This window comes from Aspergillus terreus, genomic scaffold (assembly GCF_000149615.1).
Source record: "Aspergillus terreus NIH2624 scaffold_7 genomic scaffold, whole genome shotgun sequence".
Taxonomy (NCBI): Eukaryota; Fungi; Ascomycota; class Eurotiomycetes; order Eurotiales; family Aspergillaceae; genus Aspergillus; species Aspergillus terreus.
Genome location: NT_165930.1, coordinates 1,028,045 through 1,055,961, shown reverse-complemented (window position 1 = coordinate 1,055,961; position 27,917 = coordinate 1,028,045). Strand labels below are relative to the sequence as shown.

At 53.9% G+C, this 27,917-nt stretch overlaps 11 protein-coding genes and 1 non-coding gene across 12 annotated transcripts; 6 read left to right on the top strand and 6 right to left on the bottom strand.

Annotated features, from left to right (window-relative positions):
• Positions 1–199: 199 nt before the first annotated feature.
• ATEG_05302 (putative GTPase activating protein for Arf) lies at positions 200–871 on the top strand (the record flags this gene model as incomplete). Its single annotated transcript, XM_001214480.1, has 1 exon — positions 200–871. One exon carries the CDS (start codon positions 200–202, stop codon positions 869–871), a length of 672 nt encoding a protein of 223 aa, XP_001214480.1.
• A 907-nt stretch (positions 872–1,778) lies between these two features.
• On the bottom strand, positions 1,779–3,728 carry gpi10 (putative glycosylphosphatidylinositol-alpha 1,2 mannosyltransferase; the record flags this gene model as incomplete). The annotated part of the gene is made up of 5 exons (XM_001214479.1): positions 1,779–2,790; positions 2,840–2,986; positions 3,042–3,191; positions 3,302–3,498; positions 3,558–3,728. The coding sequence occupies 5 exons, from the start codon at positions 3,726–3,728 to the stop codon at positions 1,779–1,781; spliced, it is 1,677 nt and encodes a 558-aa protein (XP_001214479.1).
• A 359-nt stretch (positions 3,729–4,087) lies between these two features.
• car2 (ornithine-oxo-acid transaminase) lies at positions 4,088–5,591 on the top strand (the record flags this gene model as incomplete). The annotated part of the gene is made up of 3 exons (XM_001214478.1): positions 4,088–4,564; positions 4,649–5,350; positions 5,406–5,591. 3 exons carry the CDS (start codon positions 4,088–4,090, stop codon positions 5,589–5,591), a joined length of 1,365 nt encoding a protein of 454 aa, XP_001214478.1.
• Positions 5,592–6,093: 502 nt separating this feature from the next.
• On the bottom strand, positions 6,094–6,252 carry ATEG_10435. Its single transcript has one exon. It is a non-coding gene; the product is annotated as a tRNA-Thr (tRNA).
• A 434-nt stretch (positions 6,253–6,686) lies between these two features.
• Positions 6,687–7,163, top strand: ATEG_05299 (uncharacterized protein; the record flags this gene model as incomplete). The annotated part of the gene is made up of 2 exons (XM_001214477.1): positions 6,687–7,092; positions 7,138–7,163. 2 exons carry the CDS (start codon positions 6,687–6,689, stop codon positions 7,161–7,163), a joined length of 432 nt encoding a protein of 143 aa, XP_001214477.1.
• A 419-nt stretch (positions 7,164–7,582) lies between these two features.
• On the bottom strand, positions 7,583–9,215 carry ATEG_05298 (synembryn; the record flags this gene model as incomplete). The annotated part of the gene is made up of 6 exons (XM_001214476.1): positions 7,583–7,685; positions 7,739–8,577; positions 8,627–8,746; positions 8,797–8,955; positions 9,007–9,083; positions 9,131–9,215. The coding sequence occupies 6 exons, from the start codon at positions 9,213–9,215 to the stop codon at positions 7,583–7,585; spliced, it is 1,383 nt and encodes a 460-aa protein (XP_001214476.1).
• Positions 9,216–9,712: 497 nt separating this feature from the next.
• On the top strand, positions 9,713–15,311 carry ATEG_05297 (putative telomere length regulator protein (Rif1); the record flags this gene model as incomplete). The annotated part of the gene is made up of 3 exons (XM_001214475.1): positions 9,713–12,664; positions 12,725–12,985; positions 13,035–15,311. The coding sequence occupies 3 exons, from the start codon at positions 9,713–9,715 to the stop codon at positions 15,309–15,311; spliced, it is 5,490 nt and encodes a 1,829-aa protein (XP_001214475.1).
• Positions 15,312–15,893: 582 nt separating this feature from the next.
• On the bottom strand, positions 15,894–17,839 carry ATEG_05296 (amino-acid permease inda1; the record flags this gene model as incomplete). The annotated part of the gene is made up of 5 exons (XM_001214474.1): positions 15,894–16,148; positions 16,208–16,763; positions 16,814–17,378; positions 17,432–17,489; positions 17,552–17,839. 5 exons carry the CDS (start codon positions 17,837–17,839, stop codon positions 15,894–15,896), a joined length of 1,722 nt encoding a protein of 573 aa, XP_001214474.1.
• A 2,105-nt stretch (positions 17,840–19,944) lies between these two features.
• Positions 19,945–21,344, bottom strand: ATEG_05295 (uncharacterized protein; the record flags this gene model as incomplete). Its single annotated transcript, XM_001214473.1, has 4 exons — positions 19,945–21,006; positions 21,064–21,092; positions 21,151–21,194; positions 21,256–21,344. The coding sequence occupies 4 exons, from the start codon at positions 21,342–21,344 to the stop codon at positions 19,945–19,947; spliced, it is 1,224 nt and encodes a 407-aa protein (XP_001214473.1).
• A 2,119-nt stretch (positions 21,345–23,463) lies between these two features.
• On the top strand, positions 23,464–25,131 carry ATEG_05294 (putative choline transport protein; the record flags this gene model as incomplete). Its single annotated transcript, XM_001214472.1, has 3 exons — positions 23,464–23,564; positions 23,614–24,242; positions 24,296–25,131. The coding sequence occupies 3 exons, from the start codon at positions 23,464–23,466 to the stop codon at positions 25,129–25,131; spliced, it is 1,566 nt and encodes a 521-aa protein (XP_001214472.1).
• A 448-nt stretch (positions 25,132–25,579) lies between these two features.
• Positions 25,580–26,461, top strand: ATEG_05293 (SDR family NAD(P)-dependent oxidoreductase; the record flags this gene model as incomplete). The annotated part of the gene is made up of 1 exon (XM_001214471.1): positions 25,580–26,461. One exon carries the CDS (start codon positions 25,580–25,582, stop codon positions 26,459–26,461), a length of 882 nt encoding a protein of 293 aa, XP_001214471.1.
• A 191-nt stretch (positions 26,462–26,652) lies between these two features.
• On the bottom strand, positions 26,653–27,752 carry ATEG_05292 (D-hexose-6-phosphate mutarotase; the record flags this gene model as incomplete). Its single annotated transcript, XM_001214470.1, has 3 exons — positions 26,653–27,039; positions 27,116–27,445; positions 27,507–27,752. The coding sequence occupies 3 exons, from the start codon at positions 27,750–27,752 to the stop codon at positions 26,653–26,655; spliced, it is 963 nt and encodes a 320-aa protein (XP_001214470.1).
• Positions 27,753–27,917: the final 165 nt, after the last annotated feature.

The window sequence follows — 27,917 nt, the reverse complement described above, 5'->3', positions numbered from 1 at the left end:
CTTCAGGTCTCGCAACCTCTGTTTCCACACTCCACCGGAGGCGTATCCTCAACCACCGGCACCGCAGTCGATGTACCAGCCGCCGTCGGCTACTCCCCCAATAACTTCCAGCTTCACCCAGAACGCATTCGTACAGTCCCCGCAGCCGGTCGAAAACAACCCATTCTTCCAGTCGTCGCAACCCAGCGTGGCTGCCTCCATGCAAACCCCCACCACAGTCGGGCAGGCCAACCCGTTCTTCACCCAGGCGCCGTCCCCTGCGACCTCACTGCAGCCGCAAAACCAGGGCCTCACGGGCCCCCCGACGGTGCCAAATCCACCACGACATGCAAACACCATGCCGACGCTCTCGACCACCTCGCCTTTTGGCCAGCCCTCTCCGTTCCAGCAGCCGTCGCAGCCCCAGCCCGCTCCGCAGCAGCCGGCCTTCGCCTCTCACAATCCGTTCCAATCCATGACCGCGCCGACCACCCCGCAGAGCGCAACGGCCTACCAGCCGCAGTACAGCTTCCAGGCGCCGCAACCCGCGCAGCATCTTGCTCCGCAGCCGACGGGCCGGGTGGACAAGAACACCATCCTGTCTTTATACAGCTTCTCCCCGCCTCAACCACCCCTACCGACAAATCCGCAACAGCAAGCTCCTGGCCTGACGCAACCATCGCCTTTCCCCCCGACCATCAATGCACCTCAACAACCTCAGCTCCAACCTCAATCCCAACCATCAGCCGATTTCCAATCCGGCTCTCGAAACCCCTTCTTCACCGCCCCGCCCAATCCTCCTACCTTTCCCCAGCAACAGCAACAGCAGCACGCACAATCCCAGCCGCAGGCACAGCTGATGCCCAGAACTCTCCCTTTGCGACGACCATGAAATCCGCGCCCCCGACCGCAACGACCTTTCCGCGGGGCCACATGAGCCAACAAAGTGTTGATATAAACAACCTCCAGAACGGCCGACACAGCCCCGACGCGTTTGCCAGTTTGAGCGCACGCTACGGGTAGATGAATGCATTTCTTGACAAATTCATGTGAAGCCGTTTATTATCCATGTCACTGCTGTTTTCCGGTTTGTGTGTACACCATTATCATATGACTGAGCATTGTTTGGCGGCGTTTGATTTTCAGCCAGTTACGCTGGATGGTTGAGAGAGCGACTTAGACAAGTTCGTGCTGGATAGATTATGTAGTTACGGTATATAGTCGTCCATCTATATAGATCTGGTTTGGATATCCAACTGATTAAATTACCGGATCCGCTACGGGGTATATGAGCCAATTGAACACAAGAAAGAAGTGAAGAAAAGAGAGACACGATAAGCAAAACAAGTGATCATACATCCATCACGCAAGGCCCAGCCAAACAGCGTCTCTAGGTCCACAGGTCCCGGTAGCGAGCCTCTGCCTTCTTCTTCGAGGAGGACAGCCAGTCCCACGACGGCCACGAGCCGCTCCACGCGGGCGAGGACGTCCGGGACCACGGGAACTCGAACTGCAATTGCTGACGGCGATCCCACGGCCACGACCACGTACGGGACCGGGAAAACAACCCGGACGTCCAGCGCTGCCACGGCGACGATCGACCGCCCCAGCCCTTTATGCTGACGCCGTGCCTTCGTTGCGGAATTCCTGGATGATTGCGTCTCAAACTGTCGGGTCGCGCTGTTCGAGGGGGCGCGCTGGCGTTGCTGTGACCGCCACGCGGGACTGCTCCGCCGGGTCGAGACACCACACGACAAATGTCGCCACGAACGGCGCCAGTCGTCATGTACAGGGCGTGTTTAAAGGTGCACCAGCACTCCGCGTAGGGAGGAGCTGCGGAGGAGGGTTTGCAGGGTGGGTTCGAGCTGGGCGAAGAAGACGAGGTAGTCGGGCCAATCGTGCGGGAGGGCGTTTTGGTAGGCGGCCGGGCTGTGGTGTGCGGAGGGTTCTGGGGTGAGATCGTAGGAGGGGCTGCGGGGGATGTGACGCAGGCCGCCGCTCATGTTGTCGCGGAGGAACTGGGCGGGGTCATTGTAGAATTGGTCGGCTTCGTCGACGTAGAGGGCCTTTTCGGTTGCATTGAGGCCGACGGGAGGCTCGCAGGCGAGTGCCCATGCGTAGAGAGACGGGTAGACCATATGAGAGCGCCATGGGGTGCTATGGCAGGGCATCAGGAAGCCGGCGGTGATTCCGGATTGAGATGCGTCGGCCTCGTAGGGGTGAAGCAGGGGGTCTGGGGATCGGCTGATGGGGTCGTGCGTCTCATGTTGGTGCCGGAGGTAGGAGAGAACGTTGATAATCCCCGAATTATGGTATACGCTGGTGTAGCCTGCGATGACAACGTTGACGAGGACAAGGAATGCAAGCGTCAGTCGTCGCGGGGGTGTATGCCCCATTTCGAGAGCGGACACCGCGGGGGAGGAAGAAGTCCACCAACGGAGGGGGCAGTCAGGACATGTAGCGCAGGCAACAACGGGTAGATGAAGCGGGAGTTCCTTGTGCGAGATGAGGGAGAGCACTAATGGCATGAACAAACAGATTCCAGCTAGCTGGCGCTGTATTTGACTGGATTTGCTATTCGTGGAGGGCGGCGTCCGGGCCAAGACGGGATACAAGCCCACGAGAGTGAAGGGGAGGGCTGTCGTGAGGAGAAGCGGGTATCCCTGAGACAGGTAGTAATGCCAGTCATTGCGTCCGTAAAACACGGCTAAAGACTGAGCCAGGTTGAAGTAGAGAAACTTGAGAGGTGGAAATGTCCAGACACTGTAGTAGAAGCGATCGGCAAGGGCCGAAATGCCCAGAATGGAAGACCTATGACGTGTGAGTCCCTGGGCCGGGCTTTAGCCGAGTGTTGACTTACCCGCAGAGGAGCACTTCGCGACAGAGTGTTTTCTTTTGCGACCAGCCACTTCGTACCCATGCGACGCTGGCGAGCGTCACCCAGATAAGGATGTTGGTAGGGCGCAAGATACAAGCTAGTGCTGCTAGACAGAGACATTGGCGGAGTCTGAGAGGTTCAGTCAGTCGTCAGTAACGCGTCATTCGAATGTAGTGACACGCACCGATTAAACAGACGTCTGTCGCCGTCCGTCCGAGAGTTGGACGCGGTTCTGACAGACCACTCCCATGGCCACAAATACAAGGCGACAACGGTGATTGAGGTTTCGAGGCAATTCGACAGCGTCCGGGTGGAGCAGAACCATTGCCAAGGACTGAGGACGGTTAAGGCCAGCTAGCTCGATCGATCAGCGTGGAATATATACGGCAGGCGGAGCCGATGAGGCCTACCACGGCTGTCGCTTCATGACTCCCTCGTCCGTACACCAGCCGAGCCAGTTTCCAGGTATAAAAGTCCCCGATGGTCGCGATGAGGGCCTGTGCGGTTTTCGGCGCGGCGACAAGAAAGTCGGCACGAACGGGAGAAGAGAGGTGGAGGAGACGCGCAAAAAGGTCGGCGAGTTTATAGACGGTGGCAAAAAGCAGCGGGTGCAGCGAGGATCTCAGCTGATGTCTCCATTCCTGCGTGAAGGTTAGCATCGGCTTTCTTTGCGGGGTGGGAGGAAAGTGGTGCAGCTGACCCAGGTAATCCAGGCGCCCTGATTGTCACCAAAGGCAATCTGGTAGGCGGGCTCGAGAGACTGAAAGAACTCATCTGGTTGGAAGAAGGTGGAGAGGGAGAGGGCGTTGAGGAGACGGAGGGCGAGGAGGAAGAGGAAGAGGGTGAGTGAGGAGGGAGTTGACGGGGCCATGGTGATACTCCGTCACGGAAGCTACGGGAGTACAACAACAGTAATACATAGTGGAAGAGAGAGGCAGCGGACTTAGTCAGGCAAAGGCCGTTGGTATTAGGTAATAAAAGCATATTAATAAGGCCGGGTAAATGACCGGGAGCCGATTGGCCGGCGGGGGACTGGGGTCGCGGGTAGACCTGCACTTAGCGGCATAGCTTAAACTCGAGGTACGTTCGGGTTCCATCGTCCCATCCCCATATAAATCGCCCTTCTCTTTTTCTCTCTCTTCTCTCTCTTTCTCTTTCTCTTTTTATTCTTCTCATCCTTCACTCCCCTTCCCTTCTCCTACCTTACTTCCTTCTTGACCCCCATTCATCATGGCTTCCAACGGCACTTCTAATGGTACCTCTGCCTACCATGCTGCCTCCACTCAAGAGGCCATCCAGGCTGAACATGAATTCGCCGCCCACAACTACCACCCGCTGCCGGTGGTCTTCGCTCGTGCCCAGGGAACTTCCGTTTGGGATCCCGAAGGTCGGCACTATCTTGATTTCCTCTCGGCCTACTCCGCCGTCAATCAAGGTCACTGCCACCCTAAGCTGGTCGCCGCTCTCGTCGACCAGGCCTCTCGTGTCACCCTCAGTTCCCGTGCCTTCTACAATGATGTATTTCCCCATTTTGCACAGTTTGTCACCAAGTACTTTGGCTTTGACATGGTCCTCCCCATGAACACGGGTGCCGAGGCCGTCGAAACCGGCATCAAGATTGCTCGGAAGTGGGGTTACAAGGTCAAAGGTATCCCCGAAAACCAGGCCATTGTTCTCAGTGCTGAGAACAACTTCCACGGACGTACCGTATGTCTCACCCTCCATCTTCAGTTGCATTTTCAAGGCGTAGAAGCTGTAAATATAAAGCGCAATGGCTCACTCACTATATAGTTCGCTGCCATTTCTCTTTCTTCCGACCCCGAGTCGCGGGAGAACTACGGTCCCTACCTCCCCGGAATTGGATGCAACATCCCCGGAACGGACCGTCCCATCACCTACAATGACAAGGCCGCTTTGCGCGAGGCTTTCGAGAAGGCCGGCCCCAACCTCGCCGCCTTCCTGGTCGAACCCATTCAGGGAGAGGCCGGCATTGTCGTCCCGGATGAGGACTACCTGCAAGAAGCCCGTGCTCTTTGCGACAAGCACAATGCCCTTCTGATCTGTGATGAGATCCAAACCGGTATTGCTCGCACTGGAAAGCTTCTCTGCCACGAGTGGAGCGGCATTAAGCCCGACATGGTCCTGCTGGGCAAGGCTATCTCTGGCGGCATGTATCCCGTGTCCTGTGTGCTGGGCCGCAAGGACGTCATGCTCACCATTGAACCTGGTACCCACGGCTCGACCTACGGTGGTAACCCCCTGGGTTGCGCTGTCGCGATCCGAGCCCTCGAGGTTGTTCAAGAGGAACAGATGGTTGAGCGCGCCGAGAAACTGGGCCATGTCTTCCGCAGTGGACTGGAGGCCATCCAAAGCCCCATGATCCAATCCGTGCGTGGAAAGGGTCTGCTGAATGCGATCGTGATTGACGAGTCCAAGACCAACGGTCACTCGGCTTGGGATCTCTGTATGCTGTTGAAGGAGAAGGGTCTCCTGGTAAGTTCGCGTCTGGCTGTGATCAATCATACAATCGCTAATGTTCTCTGCGTAGGCCAAACCGACTCATCAGAACATCATTCGCCTGGCTCCTCCCCTTGTCATCACAGAGGACGAGATCAAGAAGGCGCTTGACATCATCTCCCAGGCCGTGACCGAACTTCCGAGCCTCAAGGGCCAGGCGGAAGACAAAGTGATCCCTCCGCCGGAAAAGAAGGTCAAGATTGGCGTTGAGAATTAGGCTAGGTGAAATGGTGTGATGGAGATCCAGTCTGATGGATGGTCCATCAGTCTCCGCGCAACCTCACCGAACGGCATGGGCGGATCGGATCAAGACCGCCAATGCTGGCTGACGGTGCGCGTCTCCAGACCCTCTTCAGGAGGTCGTCTGCCTCTGCGAGAGGTCGGTTCCCACTCTATGGTGCAGTAGGTTTCTCAAATTGATCGAAACCCGGCAAGAGAGTGGAGCGTCGACTTACTCGCTATGGACTTTTTGTACGAATGAACGAACATGACTATTATTATTGAATAGGGTTTGGGGCCTGTTAGGGATCCGAATATTTTAGATAGAAACCAAAAGCCAGTCTTTTTGATGAATATCATCTTACACCCTTCCAAGAATCTAATAACAACATGGTCCATTATTTGCTCACCTTGCCTCCCACGCTCATCGTCCGGTTGGTTTAATTTAATAATGGAAAGAAAGGTATTGGTGGATACAAAACATTTAAAAAATTTAATGTTGACAAGAGCGAGGTTCGAACTCGCGCACGCAAATGCGTACTGGAACTCAAGAAGAGCTTCTTAAGACCAGCGCCTATTCCATTATTGGTTAGCTTAACGTCAGGGGTCTACTATTGGGCACGAGGTCAACGGACCTTAGACCACTCGGCCATCTTGTCTGTCTGCCAAGTATTGTGTTACTCTTTGCACTGTTTAGTTCCCCATCTCCTTCGCCAGCCTTCTACAACCTCGCATCAATCCAACCGTGTCGAGTCCCTTGGGCTAATTATCGTCAAGCTTGTCAGTCGATGCTTCATTTTGCCCAGTAACCCAATGGAAGCGATTTACCCAGCCACTCCCCCGGAGGTTACCTTGGAAGTCCCACGGTTTGTCATTTCAAAGGCGTTTGCAAGGGTTCTGCGGATGAAAGTCGAATCAACTTGATCCTCAACTCGATAATTCAAGAAGAAGAAACAGTTTTCAGCACCCTGGAGATAATATATCCTGTGGAAGCCGCGGAGCAAGCCCTCTTACCGCACATCTCTCGTTTCCACCTCTTGTACAGGAGGCATATTCATGCAACCAGGATTCGTGCTTGGAGGCACTCCTAGCTATGGCGAAAGAATTGTTCATGGTGTCGAATTTGACGGCTGAACCAGCCCGTGACTCAAACGAGAAAGTCACCCACGGTACCAACATCTACAATGTTGACATTGTCATCCACAACCGCGTCGACCCTGACTACTGCGGGGAACTTGCAGCGCTGGAGTTTATCCCGAGGGAGAAGAGGACCGACTCGGGAGAGTTGTTTGACGTCTCTCTACTCCAATTCAGCAGATGGGAGACATATCCCAAAAGCCAGTGCGCTTTTGACCCTGAGCGCCGTCTAGTCCGTCCGTTACAGAAAGGTCACGCTACCCTCCGCCAACCAACACCTATCCATTCCCGCGAGCAGTGGCACCGAGCACTATTGAAAGCCAATACCGCCCCCGTTGAGTTTGAAATTGTTGCACGGAAGTGTGAGTGTCAATGACCTCTTAACCTATGTCTACTGATGTTTGCAGCAATCAAGAGACAGGGTGCGCCGTGAGGGCGAAGTTAAGCAGATCACGGTCCATGGCATACTTAGTTCGTTGGATCTGAGGGTTGAAGACTGCTACATGGAGGAATGGTAATATCTTCTGCCTTTTCTGTCTTGCATTGTCTCAATTTGGGCAAGAGCCTGAGGTTTTTGTGACCAACACAAGGGTGCATATCTGCCTGCTGTCTTTCCTTTTGCGATTTTGACAGGACGAGCTTGGATTCGAATCCCAGCAACCTTGGATTTGTACTTTGAGGATCTGATCACCTGATATCTATCTTGCCTACTTCCTCAAGGTGCATAACACGGAGCTTCTAACACACTATGTTTGATCGGAGAGTCGTAGTAGTAAAGAGTGCCAAAATGTGATTACTATTATAAGTAGATTGATACTATGCCAACATATAAATAGCAACCCCGAAGATAGACTAATCACGGTCACTATCAGAGTCAGGCAGTTCTTCAAATCTGCCCTCATGGAGGGCCTGTCTGACGGGGTTCTCCACGTTAAGTATTCCATTAGCTCTTGCCCTATGTGAAGTCAGCAATCAGAATTTCACCAAACAGGGGGACTTGAGTCATACCTTTCAAAGAGTACAAACAGCCTCTCCGCCTCTCTTTCTTTCTCTTCCCTCGTCATAGGCGGCCCTGTATCCTGTCTCTCCGCATCCCACCTCTGCCCAGTAATGGGGTTAATTTCAGGGTCATGTTCCTCGGCAGCAAATGCTTCGCCGGCGGTTTGAGGAAGCTGCATGCCCCGAGATGCAAGAATCCCGGAAGAGTACCCGTATCCGATATTCTTTGTGAGTCTCTCTGCATCCTTGTACGATAGAACAAAGAGCAATTCGGAGACAGCGTTCTTGATGTTCGAGAATGGCACTGTGGAAAGCTTCAGCAACTTCGACGACAGCGTATCGGACTGTCCGATTGGCTGGCTTCGGTCACTGTCGTCGGGGAGCAGGAGAGTCTCCACGTGCTTGCGAGTCTCCTCTGGAGCTAGCTCATAGAGGTTGATCAGCACATAGAGAAGGGAAACGCCTTTGATATCGAGGTCTTGAGGGGTGCTGGAAGAGATGGAGAGGTCGAGGACTTTAATTAATTTGTCGACGTTACGGTTCTCATCGGAGGGAGGAAACATAGGGTTGCTTTTAAATGGGGTACCCTCCTTATTTTCCAGGTCGAGTGTTGACAGGCAGTTGAGCAGAGAACCGAGCACACCGTCCAACGGCTGGGAAGGGATTTGAAGCCGGCATACTAGGTTGAAGATATGAGGAATCGAAGATGAAAAAGCAGGTGCCAGGTCTGAGTAGATTTTTGCAACGTTGAAGATGAGCTTCGAGGTGTCTGTCAGACCCAGCTCGTCGATTTGAGCTAGCGAGCCCTCTCCTGATTCGGGCAACTGGGCGAGGTGGCGTTGGAGTTGCTACAGGGTTTAGTATAGGGACACCACAAGGGTTTAGAAGACAGCATACGTAAGCAACATTATCCGCCAATGAATGCTCGTCAATGAGCTTTTTGAAATCCATCGTCGTGTTGTACGTGGATAGGAAGAGGATTCTGCTGATGATCATTTCATCTTCCGAAGAGTCACACTGAGGTAATTAGTCTTTAATCACGGAGATTATTAGATAATCTGGCCAACCTTGAGCATCTCCGCGAGATTACCGCCACGGCCTGTATCAACAAAGGTCTGGCGCATGTTGGGATCCAGGAGCAGGGCGTTGGCGATACATCGCAACGCAGCACGACGGACATCGGGAGATTCTCCCTCAACGCCGTATTTTGATAGGAGCTCCATACCCTGAAAAGCCGCATTAGTATGAGATCTGGAAACGAGATGATAATACAATACCCTTTTTGAATAGATGGGGCCCGCATTGTCTGGACTGGTTCCATGTTGTCTCAGCTGCAGCAGGAATTGGGTCTTTTCTATCGGGGGTCAGAGATATCCACTAGAAATATGACACATAGCATACGAGATGAGCTGAGTGAATGATCTTCCAGGTCCTTCTCAAGAGTGCCCAGTAGCTCTTTGACTTGCTGCAGCTTCTCTGCATGCATGATTAGCGGGTGCGCTGGAAGCTGATGTCATGGGTGGTAGGATACCTGCGCCGTACAAGGGACGGAACGCCATTTCCTAATTATTTGGCAGGTCAAACAACCTGTCCAAATACTGTGAATACTGCGACAGGCCGACACTCCCGATGAAAGAAGAATGATGTTGTCTCTCTATTGTAGGTGGGGTTTGGTAGCCGCCGGAGGACCTCCGCGGATGCCTTGACACCTGAGCGCCACGGCAGACGTGATGCGCCACACTTTACGCGTGACACCGCCACTGACACGCGAGTCGAGGCGCGTCTCTTTTCGCTCTGCGCGGTCCGTTCCAGGAGGATCGGCTGAGCTAGACAGTGCTTCTCCTCTCTGTCGAACAGCGTCCCAATTTTCAACTCAACTCGGCGATGGTCTCGGTGGTCTGAATGCTCAGCTGGTCCGCATCGCGATGTTCTTGACCCTCTCTTCCTTTCCCGTCCTCTTTTCGTCCTTCGATTCCGTGAAATATGGTGGAGGTCCTCGGTCCTCTGTCTGCTCGTCCACCTACTCCGCCTAGGACAACGTCTCGACCGCTGTCCGAGAAAGAAAATATACAGGAATCACCGGTTGCAGCCCAGACGCCTCGTGAAAATCCGTTGTCGACCAGTCTACCCAATGGTGCTTCGTCCAACCGACAATCCAAGCGGGTGAACTTTTCACCATGGACCCGATATATCAAACCCCCGTCCTTCACCGATCCCGCCGCGACGCCCGAGCCCGAGCTCAAAGCGCTTCCTCCTTCAAATGAATGCAAACCGGCAAAGTCTATCCTCAAGCAAACGAGTTCGCCCGTCACAACCCACTCGCCCACTGTTGTGACACACACCCCGGAATCCTTCGCCATGCTGTTGGAGTCGATCACGCAGCAGTTGGCTGGGGAGTCTCTCAGTTCACGGCTTGACGCATATATGCAGTTCTTTGGCGCATTGAGAGCCTATGACAATCTGCCCACGGGGACGGAGATTGTAGATAGGCTGGGACTGATCACGCAGTTCATTCAGCGAGATGTCGGCAAAGGGTTCTCAAGTGGAGAGCCATTACAGAGTAGTCTCGTCGTCCAGGCTCTTAAGCTCGCGAATTCGCTCTTATGGGCAAGCGATGTCGCGCCACACTTATCGGACGAATTCAAAGGCTTTCTCGTCGAGCAGTCGATAAACGGCCTACAAGACGTCAAAGTGCCAAAGTCTCTGCTGGTTCATTATCTTTCAATTTTAACAGCACCAAATCTCCATTCGAGAGTGATGACCGTTTCTCGGCTGGCACGTTTGCTCCCATCTCTCATTGACGTGACCGAGCGGACTGGCGGGAATACTGTCGTTTCGCAACGTCTGACGATCTACTCGCGCATTCTCAACCACTCAAAGCAGCTGTTCATTTCTCACGCGCATGCCTGGATGGATCATCTCGTGTCCGGATGCCTGCATCATATGAAAGACATCCGATTAAAAGCCATCGGTCTGGGGTTCCAAATAGCTAACGTGTATGGACCGAATGCGATCCTTTCAAAGAGCATCTACGACATCTTTGACCGGCCCATGGATAATGATAATGAGAGAAAGCTCGCAGCGGAAATATGTGAGCGCATGCTCCGGATGATGTCGGACCCTGACAGTGGTGTACATGTTCCTCAAATCTGGAGTGTCATGATCCTGTTCCTGAGGAACAAGCGAGTGTCTATCGATCACTGGGAGCACTTCAGAGAGCTTGTCCTTGTTCTCCAACGATGCTTCAACTGCAGTGAATCTATGATCCGGGCCCAGGCTATTATCGCTTGGAACCGGTTCGTCTCCGTTGCGAGTCCTGGCGATACAACAAATCTTGCATTGCTGAAGATGCTGGGAAAACCGATATTATCGCAGTTTGAACGAAAGAAGGACAAGCAGAACGCAACGCCTAGTGGAATAGTATGGTCCAGTTACCACAATCTCCTGTACTACGCATTCCGACCCGCCGTGCCTTATCACCATCTCGACACTGTATGGGAAGAGTACATCGCCTTACCTTCTGCTGTACCAAACCCAGTGTTGACTTTGGGCACTCGACTTGCCTATGTGCTGTCTAATATGTTCTGGAGTTCGCAAGTGAGAGTGTGGACTGTGAACAAAGCCAACGAAACCCACAAGCTTGCGCCTGAGGAACTACCAACGCTTGATCCGAAATGGCTCCGTTCGAGAATTACCCGTGTTCTGAAAGTTTTAGAAGCCATTTTCAGATCATCTGTCTGGGCGAACGAGATCGAGAGGTCGAAGATCGCATTGACTTGGGTCAATCTAGGTAAAGCTTTGTCTCACGCATCGAGTAAAGAGATTACGCCGTCTCCAGACTCAATGCAGGCAGTGGCCCATGTGCTTAGTCTTCTCCAGCGGCTCTGGAAGGCAGGCCCTGCGTCGCTAAATGCCGCCGAAGACAAGACCATGGACAAATTCTTTGACCGATTCCGTTTCTTATCGACAACCATGATCTGTTCGCTTGGCAGTATCCCATTCACCGAGAAGCTCTTCATGAAAACGGCCGATGAGTCTTTTCAAGCCGCAAGCACCCCAACACACCGGCATCCGAGAGCAAGCTCCAACGTGGATAGTCCCATCGTGCACCTGCTTCGGTTGATCAGTGAAGCCCCAGGAGTCCCGGAGCCTACGCCCGCGTACCGGCGTCTAGTGAATGATACACTGCAAGCTGCTTGTAACGGACGAAACTCTAGAGGAGCCCGCTTGGAGCTGCTCAGACAGTGCGCAGAACTGTACCCAGAGGGACAGATCGACTGCCCTGGACCGAGCAGCTTTGCTGGGATAGTGTGGCAGTCAACTGCGCAGCTAGCTGCGGATACCCTTCGCTCTTATCCAGTTGAATCGGCTCGCGCGCGTGATGGGTCTGCGTCGCGTGACTACGAGAATAGCGTGAAGATTCTCTCTAGAGGGTTGAAGTTTTTGAACGCTATTCAAGTCTGGGATCAGCTCGTCGATTCCCTGGTCCGTGTCGTCAAGACTGAAAAGAGTGATCGCGAGATAACATCAGCAGTTGTTGAGCCTCTTGCGCAGTCTTTGATGGCTTCAGGTGTGCAGGAATCCTATTTATCATTGTCATCACTCCTGAACCATTCCCTTTCCATCACCTACTTTCATCAGGACGTGGAGTCGGAAAATACCACACATCCTACCACAGCCAAAATATCTTCACCCAACAACCTGTGGGGATTGCTCAATCGCGCTCTTCACGAATCCTACGAGAGATTCAATCCAGTGGAGAATGCCGGCATCGCAGACTTCCTCGAAGCCTTGACATCATTTCTGGGATCAGGTGTTGTGGCTTTCCGTTGTGCGACACTGGAAAGTCTCCAACAGTCCCTTGCTTTGTGGCTCAAGGATGAACTGCGGAAAATCAATCTTGAAAGTGGCGTGGAAAGCAGGATCCTTACGGCTGTATGTGAATGAAGCAAGCAAGGGGCGGCGTCTCTTCAAATGCTAACCAGGCTGATGTAGTACCGAGCTCTTTCCTCTGCTGTCCTAAATATATTGCAGCCCTCCTCTCCCCAGGATACCAATCGCTTGCACAAACAGCAGCTCCTTATCTGTGCGGGCTTGGAATCTTCTCACATGTCTGTCGCGAAGAGGTTCGTTGACTTCTGGAATTCCACATTTGGCCAACAGGACGCCTTGCCGTGTCCGGAACTCGTTTCTCGTGCCTTGAGTAGTCTGGAGTCGCGTATCAAACAACAGAAGCCGGCGGAAGAGGAGCCAAAGGTAACCAACCTAGATGTGTATGATGTTCTGTTGTGCTAATCACGCTTAGGCTATTTCTGAGAACGGTCCCCCTGAGGCCTTGAATCAAATAGAAGATCGAGCGGACATGCACGAGAAATCGCACATCGCCTTCATTTTAGACAGCACGCGAGATACTTCAGGCCCAGACACTTTCAATTCGTCTCCTATCACTAAGGATTCGGCCCCATTGCCAGCATCATTGGAACAGCCAAGTAACTTGCAGCCGCCATCCCCTGCAGTCGACGACACTCCTGAGCAGATCAGCAATGACGGCACCCAAATTCCGCTGCCAGCTGTTGGAGAACCTAAAAAGCGCAGCGAAGTGTTTTCGATGATCGAGAATCTCCGGTCATCGTCTCCCGCGAACACGCCTCGAGAGTTTGAATTCATGACACCTCCTCACCTGCGCAATTTGCGTAATCCGGACCGTGGTACTCCTCAGACTCCGACACTACCCGCTGTTGGGAATGACCACGAAGATGGATTTCTTGGATCTTCGCCTACTCCTGGTACCAGAGACAGGGCACAGGCGGTCCGATCAGGGCTTCCTCAGTCATGGAATGTCTCAACAGAGGGGCAAACCGATCCTCCTTCGTCCCCTCCGGAAGTTCAGTCACAGTCTCAAGATGCTAATGATGAATCTGCTTCGCTAAATGGTTCCGCATCTAGAAACAAAGAGTCTGCCAGTAAAAGGTCCAAGCGAACCCCAGCATCCAACAACAAGAAATCGAAGAGAGCCCAATCTCTTCGAAAGGACACTTTCAAAAATACTCGTTCCAAACAGCGCGAAGGGACTCCTCTCATTAAGCGACTCCGTTCGTTCAGCAGCAAAACTCCAGCAACCGGTTCATCACCTAGGCGCGAGGAGCAGCTGGAGAGATCTCCTGTCAAGGACTCGTGCGCAAACACGCCGCCTAAAGAATCCACACCCAGCTCTTCCAAGAAACCAAACAGTTCGAAATCATCTGCCAAGAAAAGGGGAAAGACCGTTAACCTTACGGGAGATTTTCCGAAGATCGATTTCGGATTGGACGATACTATTGCAGATTCTTTCAGTGACGACATGGAGACTCAGCTTGCTTCTCAGCTCGAACAAGATCTGGAGTCTGCGGTGGACTCCAATGCGAGGTCCGACAGCCAGGCCTTGGAAACGCAAAGTCAGCCTCCTGTCACAAGGAAGAGAAAACGGGAAGTTGATGGGTTCGTGACGCCTACCAACAAAGAACGACGACGGTCGTCGCGGTTTTCCTTCCACAAGGATGACCCCATATTTGATGATCCAGAGGCTCTTATCAGCAGTCGCAGTGGCCGGTCCAAGAAACAGCTTCTATCTACGACTGATGACCAGGCTCTGGCGTCGCCGGTTGAACCGAACCCGAAGAAGAGAAGACGGCAATCGAAGGGCGATATTACTGAAGTGGAGGAGCTCCATTCTGCAAATGCTGAGCAGCAAATGGCACCTTCACCTGCCAAAGGTTCGTCAAAGAAACGACGTCAATCGAAGGGAACACCCAAAACCACCGAGGAGGCCAAATCTACAAACAACCAGAAGGACATTGGGGAAGGCCAGACGACTTCTCAGAACACCGAACTATCATCCCAACAGCAGAAGCCCTCGGAGTCAAGCGATGCACGGCCCACTGGCGAAGGGCAGACGAGCCATCAATCATCAGCTATATCCTCATCCCAGAAGCGAAGATCCTCTCGTCTCAGTAGCCAAGCCGCTCCTGTGTCTACGGATGAGCTTTCTGCTCCTACGAAGCCGACTTCTAGTCGCTCGCGCAAGCAAAATGCGAGGGAGCAGGAACTTCTACCCGCCGCCGATGCTGCGGGAGACACAAGGACCCCATCTCAAGATGATCAGCTTGGAGACAAGAAGGCGTCGACAGAACAACCCATGGAAAAGCCCACGGTCCTTTCATTGAGTCAACCCAGAGGGCAATTCACTCCCCGGTCTGAGGACATTCTCATGCAAGACGCCGACACAGTTGTTGACGCTACTCCTGTTCCAGCCTTTGAGGCAGAGAAACAGACGGAGAAGCAGACCAACACGCCCATGGATGAGCTCTCAGAGGGAACGAAGAAACAGTCTTCGAAACAAATCGGATCCCTCACAAGTCAAACCACCAACCTTCCCGAGACACAAGCAACACCCAACAACCTGGGAATCATAGCCTCCCTGCAGAAAATATTGGATGATGCAAAGTCTGCCACCTTGGACCGCAGTGCACTCAAACAGATCGATGATCTGCTGTTCGATATTCGAGTGGAAGCCCACGAGGCGCTGAGGAGGAATATAGGTTGATTTACTAGCATAGCGAAGGCGTTGAATCGAAGTTCCTTTTGTTCTTAGGTTATACCTGTGTGACGCTTTATCCTAAGCTTTTGAATTGTTCTGGTTATGTTCTGAAAGAAAGAAAAGCTCACTCCAGCGTTTTGCCGTGTTATCATGCCATCCTTGTTGCTATCATTCTTTCGGATATCTTGTCTTATGCTGCATCTCTTATCATTGCCTGCTCAAGGAGAAAAGATGTAGTTGATGTGCCAGTACTTATTATGGGATACATAGCTTTGTCGTGTATGATAGACCAACATATTTATTTTCCAAAGAGCCGAGCAGTCGACAAGTTTCTGTGCCTACACTTACAGACTGTCTTTTCGTTATACAGACTCGACATCTTCGAGCAAGCGATGAGACCTCATACAAGATACATATATTGAAAATACGCCCCACGCTCACATGCACCGAGAGCGCGGAGCACTAGTGGAAAAAGAAAGCGTCTACAATCAAGCACACATATTCCCTAACTACAACCAACAACCCGATCATCAACCGGGCAGCCGACGCCAACGCCCTGACCGAGATCCTTCTCTCAGCCCTATTAAACTAAAAGACCAAGTTGAGCATGCGTCGCCAGGCCGGCATGGCCGCGACCCGCTCGCGCTCGGCGCGGATAGTATCCCAGTCGACCTCGCGACGACCCGAGTCGACGTCGATCTGATGCGTGCGTAGCCAGCCCGCGCGCTTCCACAGGAACCCACAGAGCCAGAAGAACAGGACAACCGGGAGCGCGAGGTACGTCTGGAAGAAGCCCTCAGCGTCGTTGAGGCCGCCCTTGGGCGGCGCGATGGCGACAAAGAACTGCATTCATATTAGCTACCGCCTGCAAGCACCGAGAAAAATCAAAGACGGGCACAAACCTGCGCGATCAACACCAGCACGACCAGAATCAAGCCCAACCACGACCCGTACACGCCGCCGACCGCCTTGAAGGGGATCTCGTCGAGCGAGTGGCCGTGGTAGGTCCAGGCGTGGCGGAAGCGGATGTGCGCGAGACAGATGGAGCCCCAGGTGAAGAGGGCGGCCAGGCCGGACAGGGCCTGCAGCCAGGCGAAGACGATGTCGCCGCTGGCGTCGAGGTTGACGTAGGCGAGCAGGCCGAAGACGATGATCAGGATGACGGACATGAGCGGCCGGCCGGAGCGGTCGACGTAGGTGAAGAACTTGGGTGCGTAGCCCTGCTCGGCGAGGGCTGTGAGCGTGCGCGAGGCGCCGTACACGCCCGACACGCCAATCGACAGCACAGACACCAGGATGATGACGTTCATGAAGCTGTCGTAGCCTTTCAGACCGGCGTCCAGGGCGATCAGCACGAAGGGCGAGGCTTTCACGTCGATGAGGCCGCCGGAGCCGAGCAGGCGGTTGTCGTCGGAGCGGACAAGGAGGCCGACAAAGGTCAGACCCACGATATAGAATCTGTGCAGGTCAGTATGCTGGCACAGAGAGAGACGGAGAGGAAGGCCTACAGGGTGATACGCCAGAAGACCTGCTTGACGGCTCCGGGAAGCGATTTGGCCGGGTTCTTGGACTCGGCCGCGGCCAGACCGACCAGCTCGGTTCCGCTGAAGGAGAAGGCGGCCGTGACAAACACCGAGCAGAAGCCCCGGAAGCCGTGGCGAAAGGCACCGGGGTTATACCAGGTACGGGCACCCCAGTACTCGCCGTACTTGCCGCTGGACGGGCCGCCGCCGCAGACCAGGACGAGGGCGATGATCATGAAGACGATGATGGCGCCGAGTTTCAGGCACGACGACCAGAACTCTTCTTCCGCGTAACCCAGCGAGCCGAAGATGTTCACGAAGATGATCAGCACGAGGAAGACGGTGATCCACACGCCCACGCTGACGTCCACCTGCCAATATTCTATAGTCATTCCGGCGACGGTTAATTCTAGCGGTACCACAATCGCCCATTGGAAGACGTAGTTCCAGCCCATGGCAAAGCCCCAGGAGGGATCGATAAACCGGGTTGAATACGTGTAGAAACCGCCGGAAACCGGATACATCACCGCCAATTCTCCGAGTGCATACACTACAGGAAGCCTGGTTAGTAGATTCCTCACAGCAGCAGGGGATCAAACTGACCGACGTTGAACATCATCACACCGATGATCAGAAAGTCGAGGAACAGTGTTCCGGGTCCCTACACGATTAGACCGTTAGACATGACGACCAACGCAATGAGTGTGGACGGGAAACACATACACCGGTACTCAGGGCATTTCCTGATCCCACGAAGAATCCAGCACCGATAGATCCGCCGATGGCAATCATGTGCATATGACGAGTTTTCATATCACGATTCAGCACCACACCCCCAGAGCGACGCTTGAACGAGTCGAGGCTCAATCCGTTGCGCGTCCAGAAGTCGAGCTCCTCGTGCTGTTCGATTGCCCCGACGGTGTTGTCCGTGACATAGGGAGGCGGCGAAGTATCACTGCCATTGCCGCCTATATCAACAGCTTTCGCTTCCAGATCCGGTTTCGTCTCCATCTTGAGGACACAGACCTGGGGATGGTTGGATTATGGTAGAAAAGAGAGAGATGACAATAGAAGTCGATGGGATCGGCAATGAATGCTAAGGCTCTTAATGCATCCAGCACCAGCACCAGCCGGAGTCCGTTGATATTTGAGGAATTCTGAGGCAGTCCAGTAAGATAACGGTCTTGGCCGTCCCAACGTCCTCGCCGGTCTGTCGGGCATATTCCCTCCCTCTGCCGTGTGTTGGACGGGGGCGAAGCCAAGGGAGCCATTCACATGGCCGAACGGTCGAGTGCACGGAAGCTGAGGTTACAGTGGAAATCCTTGGTCGCGCGCTGGCAATAGAGCCACTCAGGGTGTGGATTGGCGATGGACGAGAGCACTGCGCCACGCGAGTCCGGGGATGGTACCATGGCAGTGGTGCCCAGCATCTTGCGCAGATGAAAGCCGTCGTCTAGGGCTCTTGGCCGCCGGCGCGGGACTCTTGGCGATTCTGGGCCATTGCCCGATGCGGCAGTGCTCCGCCGAGCGTCTGGAGAGATCATTGTGCAACAGGAGACGAGGCTGTCGAGATAGACTGGTCATCCTCAACGTGATTCCTTTGAGAGCGGTTGGTGATGGGTATCGTCGGGCGTATACGAGGGAAAGAGTCTAGCGTCAGACCATCACACCACGCAGAGAACGCCTCAACCTAGGCCAGCAGCGCTGGTATGTTCCCTTCTGACCCCCTTTTCATGGTTTCTTGGGCGTCTTGGCCGGCTGGGTCGCGCTGGGTCCGGGGCTCCGGAAGCCTGATATGCTGATACCCACCCAGATAACCCATGATGATAATACAATAATATGATAGTAGACTCGATAACGTCTGTTTGCTAGTCACCATGACTAACGCCACTGGACCGTTCTCGCTAAGCTGGTCACGAGCGCGCAGTCCATGGTTCTCGGCTTGTGTATGCGGGGTCGTCGCTTGGCCGTCTGACAGTCATCTATGTCACTCTGGACCTCTACTCCCTCGTCAAAGAATAATCCCAGGCTGCTGGATCCAGCTCTTGTAAAGCTCCACGGTGGGTCTGTTGATCTGCCTGGAAACTGGGGTAGTTTGTCATTTCCCGATCTATTCAACTATGCTGGTGTTATGTTGATGTAGTTGAAGCTATCGTCTATATACTGCAGCACCAGCACCAGCAACAACAACAGAAGCAGCATATATTATCCTGCCGATGACAGCTCCATGTCGGTAATGTATGCCCGGTCGGAGGACAAGTCTAACCCTGCGGCGCCTCTCGGTTACCTAGCACCTCTATGTGTCGCCATCTTCTTCATTTTCATCTGGTAGGTTGGCATCCCGCAACTCCGCTGGAGTTATATCTAACCCATTTGATCCACTGACAGGGCGATCGTGGGCGCCAGACATCGCTATATCCGTCAGAACCAGAGCGACAACCCTCTGGACCCTGAGAGTCTGGTAGCGTCGAGGGGGTTCGTCGGAGTCATCTCCCGGAGTGAAGTCGAGAAGCAGTTCCCGCTCGTAAACTATAGCGCCTGGTGGATGGGTCGCCACCAACACGATGCTGACCTGAAAGAGATTGGTAAACGCGACTCGACCGTGTCGGACTGTTCCAAAGACGACGATGCGATCGCGCATCGCGGGGATAACACACCCGGAGATCATCCAACTAGCCCTCCAGAGGCAGAAGGGCATGATCAGTCTGGAACAGCTTCGGAGCATCCAGATGCCCACGAAGACGGCAGTGAGGCCGTCTCCCCTGACCCAGAAGACTCGCATTTTTTGTGCGCTATTTGCATGGACGGTTTTGAGGAGGGCGACATGATCCGACCCCTGACCTGCGGACACATCTTCCATTCGTCCTGCGTGGATCCATGGCTCACCAAGCGGCAGGCCTGTTGTCCTCTGTGCAAGAAGACCTTTTCCCGCAATCGGGACTCCTCGAGTGAGACGAGGCGAGCGCCGATTAGTTTCACGGCCATTCTACCCGCTCCCCCGGGCGCCGTTTTGCTGAGAAATGCCATTATCCCCAGAGGCCCGTGAGATCAGACAAACAGTTCCCGCCAGGTGATTGCATTTTCCTCTTGTACTCGCGCCTCCAAGCAGGGTGGTCTCATTTCTGAAATCGAGGTTCTCGGCCAATCTCAGGACTAAACGCTTGATCGGACTGTCTGAATGTTCCGGCCTCGATGTCAATCAACGAATGCTGCTTGCTCTGACTGACAGGAGTCACCTGGTCCCAGGCATCCGGGGGTGTCTCCTTAGCTCCGTTGTCACCCTTGGCCACCTCGTCAAGCACCCCCGGATTGTCTGCAGGCTGATCGGACTTTCGCATGGGATCGAACCCCCTCAGCACCTTTCGAGCCAACAGCGCACGATGCAGCGAGAAGGACGAGCGTGATTGTGAGCTATTCTCCGTGGTGCCTCCCGAGTCGGACGCCCCCGAGCATTCCTTGTTCGCGTTCGGGCTCTTCTCGCGGTATCGGGCACTATTGTGCTGGAACGCCTTGAGGCCAAAGACCTTCCGCAGCAGCGGCCACAGGCATATCAGGTTGGCCACGTAGATGGCCGTGCTAGCTTCGCGGATGTACCAGATCTGGTATGTTGTCGTCAGCGGCGAGGCAAAGTTGAAGACTTTGTTGAGGATGGCAGCGACGATCGTGAACACGCCCAGGCTCATGATGCAGATGAGAAGGACCTTTTTCCTCGTCCGCAGCTGCGACTTGATCATCAGGGGAATGGGCACGGCGAGCATCGCCACGTCCGACGAGATGTTGAACACCGCTTGCGTGATGGAGTAGTGCTGGTAGGTCGCGCACTGCATGTTCTGCACGGGCATGGCCCAATACTGCGAGAATGGCCGACAGTATACGGCATAGTAGGTGACCATAATGACGACGAAGCCGACCGCGGCGTAAACGGCAATGCACTTGACGTATAGATGTAAGCGGAGATTCTTGGTCAGGCGCCAGAACAAGCTCAGCATGCAAATCTTGACGCCCCAGGTTGAAAAGAGCATGCATTGTTCGAGGCCGATGACGATTTTGCTGCCGAAAATGCGATCCTGGACTTGCTTGGGGTCGGCCAGCACTTGCGGGTAGTCCGCCGGATCCATGAGGTTGGTCGCATAGCGCGCGGAGATTTGGATGAGGATTAACAATGAGGTATAGATCAACTAAAGAGGACGAGTATGAGACGTGTCCGGCTTGACAGAGACGGCGAAAATACTCACAAAGGTCGCGCTCATAACATAGTCATCGACTTTGCAACACCGAGTTAGTGCATATATCGTGTCCAGTCGAGGGCGAGGGTGGCATACAACCTAGCCGCTTGATCGATCCATTGGCGATCGTTCGAGATATGCTGGTCCAATCAGTCAGCCTTGTCCTGTGCGCGCAAAACGAGTCCCCTCGAGGGTGCATACATTCTACCGGCAACGAGAACGACAGCTATACTCCAGAACACCACTGCTTCCACCAGAAGCTGGCGAGGGGTGGGCGACGTGTTACCCATGTTGTTGAAATCGCTCTGGGTCAGTCGAGGGAAGGCTCAACCGCAGGACAGCCCTCAGGATCCTAGTTCCCCATAAATGTAGGATATCAGCCAAGGGAAGAAACATGATCCAAGCCAATGCGGATGATGTCAGCTTGATAGCTGGGTGAAACCTGGAGGTTATTCGCACCGGCACGATAGACCGCAGCATGATAGCTTCAGGCCGTGCATGCACGAGGGTTGCTTATGAGCATTCTACAGCTAAGCGAGAAACCTAAGGGGACTTGCGCGGAGGGAGTGTGCCATCGCAATCTCACCGCGCCGGGCACGACGCAAGGGGATGGTGTAACCGGAATGGCTCAGAGCAAGGGAGATCACAGCCATCACGGTCTCAATAAGTGGGTTCATTGCCAGGAATCACATCCAATCACGGTATACCGCAACCGCGAAGAGTGTAGATACCGCCCTAATAGCAAGAGGTAGATAGCACCGCAGTCAACCATGGCCTTCTTGTGAGAGCGTCTGCTGGTGAATATCAAAGGCTGTGTGACTTGGGACTGTAGACCCAGGTCGCCACGTAAAGCGCGACGTCAACCGCGAATCAAGGGGCTCTGCGAAGGAGATTGCGCGAAATGCCAGTTAGGATTCCAACCCGAAGGCAGCCAGGGCTACTGAGCGAGTCCTTATCGTGCATGAATGAATGGCCGGCCTCCAAGCGAGCGTGAAGTCTGTGTCACGATCTCGGCTCAGCGGTTGGGTCAAGTGACGATCGTGCGAGCTCTTTTCCTTGAACCTTGATGTCTCAAATTAAACCCTCATGTCCGAATGGTCCTTGCGGTGACACCGTCCATGTCGATCTCAGTGGAAGAGGATGATCCCCGCAGTAATGGCCGAGTTCTTTATGTTTATAAGCGTGCACGTCGTGCAGGGTGGAGGTTGAGCAAACGCCGGCTGCTGTTCGAGGGAAGTTGGATGGCGTCGAGTCTGGACTGGCCGACAGTAGTGACTTGCCGATCTCCACAGCAGGATCTTCCGCTAGTTCGTCTAAGCACGAGCAATCTGGTGATCGTTCTGGTGATCGGCTGCTTGTCGGCTTGTTTGTTGATGCGCCACGTTGGGTTTCCCTCCCAACCCTAAATGGCGGTCAGCACTTGGTGGAAGTCAAAGAGTGGCCTTTGAGCTCCGTACTGAGTATTCGAGGAGGTATATACTTGTCGCTGATCGCGATTGATTCGGCTTGTGCAGGTATCCGTCTAGAGAACTTTCTGCTAGATCCCTTGCCAGCGCTGTCCTAACATATCCAGGATGTCACTACCGTGTTTCTATGACACTATCACCAACGGGCTTCTTCCTACACCATGAACTTATGAAAGGAAGCTAGGCCACCTCATAAAGCCAGTAATATTGCCTTGACCACTCCCCACGATCAGTAATACAAAGAACATTCTTTGTATGCCTGAACATGCGGGGCCCCAACCACCAGCACATTCCTAAAGGTGCGTTTAGCATCCCAAACACTAAAAATGCAACCTCTAGAAGTTGTAAGCGCATCGACATGAGGCCTACACATACCGATCCAAATCCCGGACGCCTTCACATTGTAGTAGCCGGCCGGGACAGTCAGTCTATGGGGAGTCAAGCACAACTAGCACAGACCTCAGCCGTAGAACCAGACAAGCCACTCTAGCTCACAATCCAGTGGCGAGAGTTGCCCAACTCTGCTCTCCTTGTTTAGCCCTTGCTTGGGTAGGGCAGACCCCGCCCAGCGACAGATGGCCTCGGCTCCAGCATCGGGGCTGTGTCGACGGCGTGGGTATGGGATGCTTGTCCCGGTTTCAGACAACCATGCGAATAGTGCCCTTCCTCTGACTCGCAACGATGCTTCTTTGGGGATTCTAGCACTAACCCGCGGGTTTCCGGCCGGTTGGAACTGCACGTGGCGACCATATGGCCGCCGCCTCCCTTGCATCGGCCTTCACCACCGTAAACGAGACGAAAAATTCCATGTGTGGAATCCGATATGCATTCAGTTCGGTCATTTCTAGAATCAATCTGCTCTTGGTCCATGGAACACCAGCAAATCGTCCAAGTATATCTCCAGTAATTGTCCTATTGAACCAGATCAAGCTGGATAGACGCAATGGATGCAGCTCGTTTGGAGGCCGCGTTAGGCCACAAGCAAGAACTTGTTCGGAATTTTGATCTAGTCAGCTTGACCAGTTTGGGCATTGTCATCGCAAAGTAAGTACATACACCCTTTGGCTTGCAGCATCAACTCACACAGAAACAGTTCGTGGGCTTCTACCGGCGGCACGATTGTCACGGCTCTGGAGAATGGCGGTCCCATGGCCGTCCTGTATGGACTCATCCTCGTTAGTGTGTTCTATACTCTGATCTCCGCATCGCTCTCGGAGCTCGCCTCCTCCATCCCATCGGCCGGCGGGGTGTATCACTGGGCATCTGTACTGAGCAGGAAACATGGGCGGGTGGTCGGGTTCTTCACCGGCTATCTCAACGCCTGTGCCTGGCTCCTCTCCGGATGCTCCGTCGGCTCCATGCTAGGCAATGAAGTCGTTGCGATGTACATTTTGCGAAACCCCGACACAAAATGGCACCCCTGGCAGGTTTTTGTTGCGCTCCAGTTGCTCATCTGGACTTGCTGTGCGATCGTTTGCTTTGGCAACCGTTTCATTCCTTTGATCAACCGCGTCGCACTCATCCTCTCCATGGGAGGGTTAATCGTGACCATTGCGGTCCTCGCTATTATGCCGAAAAAGCACGCAACAAATGCAAGTGTCTGGAGCACATATAGCAACAGGACCGGCGGCTGGCCCGATGGGGTCTGTTTCTTGACGGGCCTCTTGAACGCTGCATTTGCAGTAGGAGTGCCCGATTGCATCAGCCATGTCTCCGAAGAAGGTACGAGGCCGCCCTATACATTTCCAAAAGACTTGTCTGACGATGATATTCAGTACCAAGGCCCGAATTGAGGGTCCCGCAAGGCATCATGCTTCAATTGCTCACAGGGTTCACCACCGCATTCGTGTACCTCGTCGCCTTATTCTACTCCATCCAAGACCTAGACGCCGTATTCCACAGCAACATCGGCTTCTTCCCCACGGCCGAGATTTACCGACAAGCGACAGGCTCTAACACAGGCGCTGTCGGGCTCGTGGCAGTCTTATTTCTATCCACCTTCCCTACCCTAATCGGGACCTTCGTCACCGGCGGCCGCATGTGGTGGAGTCTGGCCCGCGACAACGCGACGCCCTTCTCCTCATTTTTCGCCAATGTGCATCCAACACACAACGTGCCCCTGCGCGCGACTGTCGCTATGGGAGCGATGGTCAGCGGTCTCGGGTGTATATACATTGGCAGCACCACCGCGTTCCAAGCCCTAGTCTCGTCGTACATCGTGCTCAGCACGCTATCCTATTTAGGCGCCATAGTACCGCATCTGCTGACCAGACGGAAGAATATCGTGCCTGGTCCGTTCTATCTAGGCAGGCGTGTGGGGTTTGCGGTTAATATTGCCACCGTGGCGTACATCCTGGTCACGGTTGTGTTCTTCTGCTTCCCACTTGTTCTGCCCGTGACGGCCCACAATATGAACTATACCAGCGTGATCACCGCTGGTTTGATGGCCTTGACGGCGCTGTGGTGGGTTTTCCGAGGGAGACGGGACTATCGGGGCCCGCAGTATAACATCGAAGCGGCGCAGCAGCTTGCAGCTTCTGATACTGAAAAGGCGGGCTGTGGTTTTGAGCCGGAAGGGTGCAGGGATTGTAGTGAGAATCCTGGTTCCTAGGTATCCTTAACGGCCTTCATGAATATTCTGTGTCGGAAATTGCTGTACATAGTCCTTATCTTGTAGGGCAATGCAATATGTGGTGATCCGAGTCCTACATGCATCCTTCTTGCGGGCGACCCTTGCAATAGACAATATCGAAATAGTTTGAGCATGTTACGCCATACTATCCACCCACCGTGATCTCGGCCTTCCGCCGTGAGTCCGGCATTCAACCGATCAGGTCTGCATATTAACAGGAAGAATGTTGGCCTTCGCTCTGTTCTCCGTGCGGAGAACGTTAGTCTAACAATTCCCCGCTGCTCTTCTTCCATAAATATAGGACGAGGGGTTCACTAACCGGTACCTAGTCCAGCCCTCAAATCAATTCATTCCAGTATCTACTACAAACATCTCTTGTTGCTTCTTACACCAAGCTCAACCCATCTATAAAGCCGAACTCTCCACCATGTCGAAAACAGCACCCCCCACGCCTAAGGTATTCCCAACATACCCCGACCTAGCAGGAAAGGTCGCCCTCATCACAGGCATCGGCCAAGTCGGACGACAAGACGGCGAGTTCTGGGGCAACGGCGCCGCAACAGCGCGCCTCCTCGCGCGCAACAGCGTCAAGATCTTCGGCTGCGACCTGCACCTGCACGCCGCCGCACGCACCAAAGAGCGACTCTTGAACGAAAACGCAAATGCAGTGATCGACGTGATGGCAGCTGACGTGACCAGCTCATCCGACGTCGCAGCGCTCGTCGCCGCCGCAATGCAGCGCCACGGCCGCATCGATATCCTCATCAACAATGTCGGCCAGACGGCCGCCGGAAACCCGGTCAGCATGTCCGAGGACCTCTGGAGTCGCCAGATCGACGTCAACCTGACCTCCGTGTACCGGCTGTGCCACCATGTTCTGCCCATCATGCAGAAACAGGGCGGCGGGAATATCGTCAACAATGCCTCTATCGCGGGTCTGCGGTATTTAGGCAAGCACCAGATCGCGTATGCGTCAGCCAAGGCGGCTGTCATTCGGTTCACCAAGGCGCTGGGCGTTATGTATGGACGCGACAATATCCGGTGTAACTGCGTCGTGCCTGGTTTGATGTATACTCCTCTCGTGGACAACTTTGCGCGCAGTGACAGCGAGGAGGAGCGGGAGACGGCGCGGAGGATTCTCGATCATAATTGTCCCATGGGGTGTATGGGATCTAGCGATGATGTGGCCAACGGTGTTGTCTGGTTGTCGAGCGGAGCTAGTCGATATGTGACGTCTCATGCTTTGGTCATCGATGGGGGTATCACCGAGAGCACTGGGACTGGTTTTGGGGCGCGGAGCGTGCTGTAGTACTTCACTGTAGGATGAAAGGATGTCTGGTACGACTAGAGAGATGAGTACGCTACGTATATTTCTTCGCAGAAATTGTCATAACGTCTATTTTCGTCTCACGTAAGTTTCAGCAAAGATATTCAACGGTGGGCAACCACAAGTATAACCCTCTCTTCTCCCATCCACTACAGACTAGAAAAGGAAGAGCTCTACAGCCTCGCGCGGATGATCTGCGAGCCCTCCCAGGAGTCACCCGCCTCTAGCGTCTGCCAGCTGGCCACCGAGCCCGCCTCGATACAAATCATGTTCTTGTACGCCTCGTCGGGGCCGAAATCAGCCATTCCCTTGGCCTTTTCAATCCAAGGGTTCCACACGACGACATCGTTCAGGCCCTGGCGCGCAACGGAAAACAGTGGCTGATCGTCGACCGTTGAAGACACGATGATGGGAACCTTGGGATCCAGCGATTTGTATACACGATCGGTTTCCTTGTTGATCTCCAGCGCGGGGGACTGCTCCGTGTGGACGGAGGCATTCTGAGTCTTGTCGACGTAGGTAGTCGATTCGAGGTTCTTCACACGGATCTGGGAGATGTCCTATTTGGTGTCAGTAATGCTGTGCAATGCTTGTCCAATAATTCGCTGTAACAATGCGACTCGTGATATGACATACTTCGATGTTCAGATACGTATGCATCAGAACCTGAAAGTCAAAGTTCTGACTGCCCTTGTTCTGCACCTGCAGCGACGTCTCCAGGCTGTCCTTCGTCAAGGTCACACTGTACACCAGACCAAATTCATACGGCCACGCCTTTTGGAACTCGGCACTGAGCATGGGGTGCGACAATCCGAAATCCAGCTTGACGGTATCGTCACCATCCTTCCGGTCCCGACCTAGCGATTCCGACGATGACTTTCCTAGGAACTCCCAAGTCGAGTTCCGGGCGAACCCGTGCTGCGGAAGCGCAGATGTCGCATGGTTCTGCGGCGGAGGGCCGAAGACCTACATGTCCGAACGAACTCCGTCAGCTTGATGCTTGAGGTCTCGGCGGCAGCGGACGTACCGGGAACACCACGGGAATCCCGCCACGGATGGGCTTAGAGCCATCCAGGTGCGCTTTCTGACTCAGGAACAACTGTTCTTTGCCATTTGCGAGCTTCCAGGAGGTGACTGTGGCGCCGTAGAGATGCACGGTGACGGACTCGCCGCTGGGAAGGGTAGCTTCGACAGTGTTATCGCGAAAGGAAATGGTCGGTTGGGGAAGGGAGGCTCCCACGCCAATGGCGGAGGGTTTCTTAGAGCGATCCATGATGAGAAGACGTATGAATTATATTAAAAGGCTTTGAGATGATCGGGGCAAAGATGAGACGAGGAGATGAATTGTGATGTTATGCGGGGACGGCCGAACGCAGCCCGAGCGGGGCATTGTTGACCAGTCCGTGGGCGAGCGCCAACTGGCGAACTGGATGACGTA